This window comes from Choristoneura fumiferana, chromosome 19, assembly GCF_025370935.1.
Source record: "Choristoneura fumiferana chromosome 19, NRCan_CFum_1, whole genome shotgun sequence".
Taxonomy (NCBI): domain Eukaryota; kingdom Metazoa; phylum Arthropoda; class Insecta; order Lepidoptera; family Tortricidae; genus Choristoneura; species Choristoneura fumiferana.
The window spans coordinates 11,787,731-11,798,503 of record NC_133490.1 but is presented as its reverse complement, the minus strand read 5'-3'; the positions used below and the strand labels follow the sequence as shown (position 1 = coordinate 11,798,503).

Below are 10,773 nucleotides of genomic sequence, written 5' to 3'. Positions count from 1 at the left end.
ATAAACACATATAAAAAATAACAGTTATCAGAGCAAGTAAATGTTTAATTTGTGATTATTAAAATTTAAGTTTGTAACGTAAGTGCTTTATAAATTATAAACGTGGGTAATTTTACTCAATATAATGTCCACTTGTGATTGAAAAATTGCCCGCCAGGCAATGTTATGTCCTTTGAATGTTTTAGCCGACTGTACGAAGCAAAATGAGGTTTTTGGTTTTCAATAAAAAATCGATACCTATCTGCAAATTGATCCATATTTTAGTGTATACCTACTAAATGAGTATAGGTATTATAAGTTATCTTCAGTTTTGTCTACATTTTGAGAATATATCTTGCTTAATTTTAATATTTTGATATAGGTATTTCTCTAGCAAGAAATTACTAATACACTTTTAGAAATGTAGGTGTATTTCATAGGCCATAGTTAAATTAAAGTGTACTAAGAAAATAAAAGTTAGGTGAACTTTAGTATTGTGTCACCCGAAAGTCCAACTGCTGGACATATAGGCTCTCCCAAGGCTCTCCACTCAGACCGGAGTACAATAAAGAGTCATTGTATTGTATTGGAATGCAGCTTTGAAAATACTCATATTAACCGAATTTTCACATTTTTCGTAATTTTGGCGATTTTCAAGTTAATAAAAACGAATTACCTTAGTACCTAAGTACATAAAATTGAATCAGTTTGAACGTGGAAATTGTAACGTCATAGCCTTGTCATAGCAGTCAGTCTATGACGTATTCAATACAACTCCATAACAAACGATCGTTTTGATATTTCTGAAAAAACTTTAGCGGTACGTATTTCGCCGCGCTGCGCGCGAAAACGCGTCGCTGTCAGATAACGCCTACGAAAAATCGCGGTTGCACGCGATCTATCTCGAGGGGTCGCGGGGGTGAGGTACAAAACGCTCGCGCCGTTTGGCGTGGGTGACTCTTAATGAATTATACTTTTGTCATTTATGTATTGTACATATATTTGTATGTATAAGTAGGTATGTGTACATATTTATTTATTTTATGTTTACTCGCAGTTATTAGGCATGTTAAAGTTTTAGATGTGTATAATATATTCAAGTGTTGATAATTATTTGTAGGTAAGCTCTACAATACAATACAATACAATAACTGTTTATTGCACACCAACAAAGTAAGCAGTACACACAGGTATATACACAGAGACTTTCTGAGGCAAGCAACAGGCGGCCTTATCGCTTCAGAGCGATCTCTTCCAGGCAACCTTCGATCTCCGATCTTCGATCTTCTCTTTTTGTCGATCCCTAATAGGTTGCTCTTCTCTACCACTCAAAGGTAGCAGAGATCCCTTCAGGGATAGCGCCATCTTATCTATTTGTTTTCTGTATTTAATTTTTCTATGGTGAACAGTTCTATTAAATATCGTAAAAATAGTTTGAACCCTCATATGTACGTCCGATATATATGTATGTATCTCTATGTATATACTTGTTTTCTCTGTACTGTGTACTGTATTGGTGTGCAATAAAGAGTTATTGTATTGTATTGTATTGTATTGTATTGTCCGACTCTACTTCGAGTAAACATAGTATGCACCTCAGGGTACACAACTACTCTATATCTCAACATATAACAGCGTAAATACCAGTTATTCGTTACTTTACTTACCAAACATCAACGTCCAATCACAAAAAAATCTGACCGCTACACCGCCTTAACCTCATGCCTCAGCTATAAATGACGTAGTATAGTATATGTTACCGAGACAGTCATACTATGGCGGGCTTAGTCACCAGTGGCCGCTTCATCCTGGATTTATCATATGTTTCTTAGTACCAAGAGAGCACTCGTATAGTATAGACCACTGGGCCCGTAGTTACATATATATTAAGTTAATACGTTTAAGTTAATATACGTGAGATAAACAGCGTGTGTGATTTATTGTTGTTGGATACACAGTGATTGTGTTGTGTTGCCAGATTTAAAAAGGTATGGAACCGGTTTTTGTTTAAAGTTTTATGTTTTATTGTACGTTGTGTAGAAATGAAGATATCCTCTAGAGGTCTAATGTTATTTTGAAACCTCGACGCAAAAAGAGGGGTGTTATGAATTTGACGCTAAGGTTATCTGTCTGTGTGTCTGTGGCATCGTAGCTTTTAAACGAATGGAACGATTTTTACGCGGTCTTTTTACGTGAAGCGTTCCTTGCGGTGGTTTTTCGTTATTTTTCAGATATTGAACTTTAAAATGACATTGTCGGGGGGTTTTTAATCTTACTAAGTTGGTTGAGTTGAATAACGATCTGGCAACATTCTGAGTTCGATAATTTAAAGAATATTATTCTAATCGTTATTTATTGATATGTCGTGTTTGAAAACAACAGGGGTAAGGCAGTGACACAAAATAAAATGAAAGGAATACAAATATGCGTGCTAAAAGCATCTTTTCTTCTTTCTTTTATTCGACTGGAGGGCAAACGAGCAAGTGAGTCTCCTGATGGTAAGAGATCACCACCGCCCATAAAAATCTGCAACACCAGGGTATAGCATAAAGGCGCTTTTATTTGTTTAAAAAGCCATGTTACCGTATCTATCTATCTATCTAATATATCTAATACCTTTAGACGAGCTGTTCTTGTATAAATATTTCGGGGATCTCAGAAACGGCTCCAACGATTTCGATCAAATTTGGTATGTAAGGGTTTTCATAAATGAAAAATCGATCTAGCTTGATCTTATCTCTGGGAAAACGCTTGTTATCGAATTTTAGCCCGAACGAGGCTCAGTCGCCCAGGTACTTTATATTATCATTCCAGCTTGGTTTAAACGCATTTATTGCTCAAAAAATAGATTGTTACTAGGTATATAGGTACCTATTATGGCTCATAATAACATGACTGTTATTTTTAACTTAATTTTTATGTTTTTCTAAAATCAAATAGAAAGAAAGAAACAACAACCTGGTACAGTTGTAGCAAGAGAAGTAGCAGTGATAATATTTCTGTTATTATTTGTTCTGAGGGCATTGACCCAAGTAAATGGGGGAAACGACCTTTAGGCTTATTGCAAGTTTATCATTCTGGCGACAGACTGAGGTAGGTCAGTTATGTGCAAGGTTCACGTAAGTGCTCGAAACTGAAGTTATCAAGCGGTTACTAACTTATATACTGATATCGAATGCGAAAGTTTGTAAGTCTGTTGGTTCGTTGGATACTTACCTTTACATTAGTTTTGGTCCCGGGGAAGGAAATAGGATATAGTGTTTATCCCGTAAAATTGCATAGTGCCCTAGGCGATCGGCAGTTGCAACTTTTTTTAGGCTGCGAACGAGTATGTGGGTCCGATGGGAAATAATCACCATCGCCTATGAGTACTAACAACTCAAGGAGAGTCATTGGTTTGTTGCCGGCCTTTGAAGAAAGAATAAGCCAGCAATACCCAAATAAGCAAGACCCAAGTCATTATTGTTGGCAGCTCGAAACTTATCCCAAGGGTTGACTTTGTATCTTTGCCATCTGTATTTTTCGACGGAGTTCTGATACCATTTGCCGATCAGGTAAAAATCTGGGTGTTATCTTGGACCGCACTCTGTCATGGACTCCATATGTATGTGAGATTAGCAGGAAGGTGTTTGCTGCGATGGATCCTAAGACGCCTTCAGAATTTCTTTCCATTTGCTACCAAGGTTGCGCTTGCACAGACTTTACTGCACCCTATTTTCGATTACGCTGACATTTGTTATCCCGATCTTTTAGAGAGCACTTGAATAAACTTGAGCGAATTCAAAATCTGCATTCGGTTCATATTTGGCCTACGTAAATATGATCATGTTCTAATTTCCGATCACAGCTCAGGTGGCTCCCCATCCGCTTTCGCCGAAACTCTCACATTCTCATCTTCTCTACGGCATTCTCTTTAACCCTGCACTCCTTGCTACCTCAAGAGCGATTTAGCTATGTTACTTCTGTTCGTTGCTCTCAGAACTTCTCTTACTGTCCCACTTTCAAACTCTAAATTCTATGTTTATTCTTACAACTGTCCAGGCCACTCGGTTGTGGAACTCCCTACCGATGACTTGAGGCGCGCAAAGTCTTGCCTATCTTTAGGTCTATGCTTAGGGAGCACTACCTGTCATCTTGCGTATGAATGTTATAGTTAGCTTATTTATGTGTTGTTATGGTTACTACCTATCTATCTGTTTTGATTTGTTGTGTATGTGTATTGTATGTGTTAGTTTTATGTATTCTTGATACAGCTCTAATCTACTGTAAATTGCACCACCTGCTAAAATGTATTCCTTATTTCTGTCCATTGTAAAGGTTGCCTGGAAGAGATCGCTCTGAAGCGATAAGGCCGCCTATTGCTTACCTTAGAAAATCTCTATGTATATACTTGTTTTCTCTGTACTGTTTACTGTATTGGTGTGCAATAAAGAGTTAATGTATTGTATTGTAAGCCCTAAGTCCATTTTGAATGCAGTTCGTCTGTACTGACCTTAATGGTATCTAGATGGTGTGTTGTCGGTGCTTGTAGGTAGTCGATTAAGAAAGCGCTGGTTTGGAACAAGTGTGCAATTTTCACCTTGATTCCGTTCACTCCTCTAGGTATTACTAGAGTACCTAGATTAAGGTGCGTTTTTATAAATTCGACCAATCGCATAAGTGTACAGCGTGGGGCCCAGAACCGGGGATAATATTAAAAATAGAGGCTCTATATAGATCACCGGTAATTGGATCATCATGGTCCCACTTAATTAAAACCAAACTTAACTTTTTTTTTTTCTAACAAACTTAATCGTAAATTCAATGTACGCCATCCTAGAACCCAACTGACGTCGCCTGTCACGCTTCAAATATCAAACATTTTGCTTCTTCGAATAAACTTTAAAGTGTAATAAATATAAAAAAAAAACAAAAAAAAAATTAAAAGTCGCTGAACTAATGTTGTTCAGTTTGACGTGTACGATCTAAGTTTTAATTATTTGCTCGTATTACAGGCACACACTTACTTTTTACTTTATTTTTTTCATGTGACCTTTTTGTGTTTCCTTTTTGTGCAATAAAGAGCATAAACAAACAAACAAACAAACACACCCGGTATAGTGACAATGTAAAATTCAACTAACTAATTGAAATTGAAATTGAAATTATTTATTTCGCAGGAACATACACAGTTGTTATAAATATTACACATGTCAGAAGAAATATTACATAAGTACATGTCATGTGTGTTCCGCCCCAATAATGGGGGTTCAAACATATAGGGCAGCGGCGCAGCGAGCGTGTTCTCTGTTCATTGCGTGCTGCTAGGTAAACACTGTGCGGCGATCATCTCGGCCGCGCAATGAATAGAGAACACCGCCCAGCCGCCGTCCACCGTCCGGCGACTAATAGATATTTTATACTCTCTTTATTCATACATTGGAGTAACAGCTAGTGACGTTAAGCGTACACCACAGTTTTCTGATTGGTTGAGGTTTATTTGGCAAACAAATGATTGACGTGATAGTAACTTAATGTTAGGATTAGATAGAGGTGTAGTACAGTCGCGTAGCCGTAGCTTAAATACACTCAGCGGCACAAAATTTGGTCCACTCTCCATACAAAATTACCTATTTCTGTATACATTTGAGGACCAGATTTTTTGCCGCTTGGATATTATCTAAGTATTCGTGATATAATTTTTGCATTTGATATTCTTCTTTATAAAGTAGAATTGCACTCCACGTTTTTAATGCCCGGTACACATTTTTCCAGTAAAACCGTTCCAGTGCCCCTATTGTAAGTTTTCTGTTACAAAATACGTCTCGATCGCGTTCGCGTTAAAATCTCAATTTGTATAGAAACACGAACATCGCAAACGTTCCACTAGAGGCGCTGTTCGTGTTTCCATATAAATTGAGATTTTAACGCGAACGCGATCGAGACGTATTTTGTAACAGAAAACTTACACTAAGGGTACTAGCATGGCACTGCGGTGCTCGATCGATCTTGTGTAACACGTTTGGATTGTGACCCCACGATGTACCGCTACTGGCACGATTTTACTGGAATAATATGAACAGGGCATAAGATACTTCAAGTTTGTAAGTTAAGTGGCTAAAACAGCCCAGGAAACATTTGGTTTTTGATAACAACCCTGTTGTGTTCCTTATCAGACACAAATCATTTTATAACGGGAAATACCATCATAATAGGCTAGGTTGCGAACGGTTCTAAGTAGACAGCTAAGTTAATCAATATTAATTTATCCTCATTTGAATTAAAACTATTTAATAAAAGCTCTTGGTTAACTTCACATATACAAATGTATGTTTGTAAGTCGTGGAATTTTACAATTTATATTTCAACCACTCCCTGGTATCCGATTGAGGGCAAACATATGAAAGTATGCGTTAGAGATATTAGATATCTAGCATCTGGTATCTGGTAGCATGGTGAATGGTTGTGATGCTCTGAAGATGAGCTCTGGTTGAGTTAGAGACGCGTCGGTGTAGAGTGGTGGTGGTATTGTTGGGTTTGTGTGATTTGTGTGTATTTTTAGTGTGCAGGTGGTAGAACTGCATGAACACACAATTCTTAAATAAACGTAGCTAACGTATAAGGTCGCGGGTGAACAAAATACGTATTTGTTTTAGGTCAACAAATTATTTTTTTAGTTCAATGAAACTATTTTTTTCGTGTTTGGTCAGATAAGAGATGCCGTCACTATCCCTGAAGATCATCCTCGAGGATGGCGCGGTCACGCGCACGATGAAGTTCCCGAGCGGCGCCACCGTCGCGGACGCGACGCGGGCGGTTGCGGAGAAGGTGCTTACGGACGCTAAGGGGGAAGGTCGGTTGGTCAAGTTGGTTGTTTAAGTATACGATACTAACGCCATCTAATGATATTTCGCCTGTCGAAAAACCCTTATTGTCCTACTCGTAATGGTGAAGCACTCATCACGAGATGATAAGGAGTTTTTCATTGTTTTTCAATGGGTTCTAGTTTTGATATAACTGGAAAAAATCCTCAGTATCTTACAGTACCCGGCGACAAAGATGACACATTGGTCTTCGGAAAAAGACAATTGGCTGTTCACAAAGATTTCCGAACACTGGCCACCGTCCATCAATCATTGTATGATAAATACAATGAATACAATGATTATATCAAATAAAAACTGCACATATGGACTTAATTTAGTTTATGTCAAATTAATGACATGTAAACTTTGGATATCTATAGAGAGCTGTTGCAACTACTAGAAAAAGGATAGTTCCCTCTTTTTCCTAAAGATGCCGTCGTACAATTTTAAGTTTTAGAAAGTTTCAACAACTCTTTATTATATATTTTCAACTAAATGCGTCCGTGCTCTATTGCACCTGTACAACGACTGACAAAAGTCACTAAAGTAATGTGTGACAACGCTCTACGAATGTGCAATCTTTGTGGCCGGGTACTGTACTTCATCTTATTACTACCTCTTGTAGTAGGTAGTTGGGAACCAAGGGGATGTTTTGTGTATTTTCATCGCACTTGCTCGTAAACAGTGTCGTAACATGCATGCTACCTTGGTTGCAACCCCCCAAATAAAACCCTCGACCTTAATGTGCTTGTCATGAAACCCGCGGTCGGTCGCATGAGTCATTGCGCGTACACATTGTCTTGTCATGAAGCCCAAGGTCGGTAAATGAGTCAGTGCCCGTACTGATGGTGCTGCGCGCGCTGCTGCAGGACCACATGCACACGCGGCTCAGGCACATGCTGAGGGAGGGGGAGGGCATGCAGCGCTGCCAAGAGCGCAGCCTAAGGTATCGCCAATATTTGGAACAATTATATTTTTTCTTTTACAAATAAAAAAATTACTCGCAAATGTGATGAAAAACATTGTATGTCGTACGGGCGGTACTAGAATTACGAACATCGACTTATTAAAGCCCTCAGTCTTCGACTTCGGGCTTCTAATAGACTCTCGTTCGTAATTCCTTATTTACCGCCCTTAAGACACAATGTACTATTGTATTTGCCCCTCGTTCGCACTAATGCCATTGTTTTTACCACTTCGGCGTATAGTGCCTTGAAGTTTCTCGGTACGGGACATCCGTGAGCAAAAATAGTGTCATTCTTGGGTTCTATTGTTTTAACCTCTTCGCCAGATATTTTTCAAACTTCATCGTCCTCATAACTAACACGGTGTTCGCTTATTGCAGAGTACGGCCTGTTCCTGACGTCAGCTGATGACGACCTGTCCGGCATCTGGCTGGAAGACCACAGGAGGCTGGACTACTATCTAATCAAAGACGGCGACAGTCTCCACTACCGCTGCCGGGTGCGGACCTTACGGATTAGGATGCTGGATGGTCAGTTTTAGAATAAAAAAGAGATAAATATAAAAAAAATGTGTCCAGTAAACTATAGGGATTTTCTGTCAGTCCTTCGAGGTATCATTCGATTTGATGTCCTTTACTCCCCATTTTAATGGCAGATTGTTAAAAAACAGAATTTTTCTGGACAGGTTCACCGGCTTCCCAAGAAACCTTTGTTTCAATTGCCCTAAAACATATGTTATTTACCTAAATATTGACATAAAATAATCCATCCATCCATCCATACTAATATTATAAATGCGAAAGTGTGTGTTTGTATGTTTGTTTGTATGCTTCGAAACGGAGCGACGGATCGACGTGATTTTTGTCATAGAGTTTATGGGCCAGAGAGTGACATAGGCTACTTTTTATCGCGGAAAAATGCAGAGTTCCCGGATTCCACGTGGGCGAAGCCGCGGGCAAAAGCTAGTAATAATATAAAAGTACAGTAGGCAATAAGACCCCTGAGGCCTGAGTGAGTTTTTCTATGCGAAATTTCTCATTTGATTGCGATCGCGAGCGTCAGAAACGATAGGCAATATGAAAGAAAGAGAGAAACATTTATTCACTATCGCAAAAACTTACAGCACATGGCAGTACGGCCTCTGGTCCAAAGCAATCAGTTTGATTTCAGTAAGCTTACTGCCTAAATCAGACCCATCCAACGTTCCCCTTCATTATGTTAGGTACGTATGAAACACCATTTTTCTGTTTGCTAGGTTCCTTAAAGACGATGCAAGTGGACGAGAGGCAGCCTGTGGAAGACCTGATGCTGGCAGTGTGCAGTAGGCTTGGAATCACCAACTATGAAGAGTATGGGCTGGTAAGCTTTTTAGACAAGCTTACTTTGGAAAAAAAATCTACTTATAATCGAACAAACTGAATCATGTATGTACCAGGGCGGAATCTTTGTTCTACTTATGCGTTGTTGACATCCCATACTTTTGGCAATGATTATTAAAAAGTGCCATCCTGATACATGAATCAGATACGAATGTTCAGTTCGATTGTAGCATTTCATGATTTTTTTTTCATTTTTGATTTCATTTCGTCATTGTAGCACTTTGATTGAAACGAAAATATTTGTCGCGCTGCCTTTGCAATGCGACAACGTGACATGGATATCAACTCATGTGATTAATTATTTCCGCACATCTCTCTTTCTCTCTACGTGTACAGATTTTCATTACTGTGATTTTCTGTAACTAAGAAAAACGACCGACCAGTTACCCATGTGTAGTAGTTTAATTGGATAATTATTTTGTCTGCAGTGCCGTGAAGACCAGCCGATGGAGCAGGAGGCGCCCGCGACAGGCACCCTCACGCTGAAGAGGAAAGCCAAGCCGCGAGAGAAGGACGCGGCCATGCAGGAGCTCAGCAAGAAACTCAAGACAGATGACAACGGTATGAGCCAGTTCAGAGCTTCTTTCAGAGTTTCTGTTACAAAGTAACGTGTCCTATTTTTTTTTCTGAGCATTCTATTGGCGCTATCCCCCTTGAGAGCTTTCATCATACGTTATCACATCGGATCGGACGTAAATGCGAAAGTTTGTGAGGATAGCTTCTTCACGCCAAAACGGCTTAACGGATTTGGATGAAATTTAGTATAAAGACAGCTGAACATCTGGAATAACTCATTGGCTACTCGGCATTGGAAAAAAAAATCTCGCTGGGTGTAGAGTCATGCAATTTGGTACTGTTTTAAAATGTAATAATATAGACGACGTAATTTTTCGGAATTTCCACGGGAGTTTAGTAAAATCCCGTAATTTCATTTGACATGCGAAGCCTCGGGTATAAGTGATCATGTCTGTACCTTGCCGCTTTCAGTCGTTACACAATTTCGTATGGCTTTTCAAACATGACATTAAAGTGACAAGGTACAAAAGTGATCAGTTATTTATGACGTTGACTGTACCGTAATACCGTTGATAATTAATTAAGCTAGAGCACTTAGCTGCTAGAGCTAGAGAATCCAGTCGTTAAACCGAATACTATTTGCAGTGGAATGGCTGGACCAGCGCAAGACCCTCCGGGAGAGCTCCGTGGCGGGCACAGAGACCCTGCTGCTCAAGCGGCGTCTGTTCTACTCGGACCGCAAGGTGGACGCGCGGGACCCCGTGCAGCTCAACCTGCTGTACGTGCAGGCCAGGGACGCCGTGCTGCACGGCCGGCATCCGGTCACGGAGGACCAGGGTAAGTGAATACTAAGGGTACCTCATGTTTCCTAACTATTAGCAGATTTTCGTTTCGCAGCAAATTGATGAAGCCGCAGACAGTTGTTTGTTAGTTTGTTACGTGAATCAGTTGGCATACAGTTATAGCTTTTCATCACACTTGCTCGTAAACAGTGTCGTAACATGCAGGCTACCTTGGTTGCAACCCCCCAAATAAAACCCTCGACCTTAATGTGCTTGTCATGAAACCCGTGGTCGGTAAATGAGTCAT

At 39.6% G+C, this 10,773-nt stretch overlaps 1 protein-coding gene across 1 annotated transcript; it reads left to right on the top strand.

Moving 5' to 3' along the window:
- Window positions 1-1,786: 1,786 nt before the first annotated feature.
- LOC141438629 (talin-2-like) lies at window positions 1,787-10,529 on the top strand. The gene is made up of 6 exons (XM_074102493.1): window positions 1,787-1,967; window positions 6,669-6,811; window positions 8,170-8,319; window positions 9,045-9,148; window positions 9,597-9,729; window positions 10,330-10,529. Exons 2-6 carry the CDS (start codon window positions 6,676-6,678, stop codon window positions 10,527-10,529), a joined length of 723 nt encoding a protein of 240 aa, XP_073958594.1. The 5' UTR covers window positions 1,787-1,967; window positions 6,669-6,675.
- Window positions 10,530-10,773: the final 244 nt, after the last annotated feature.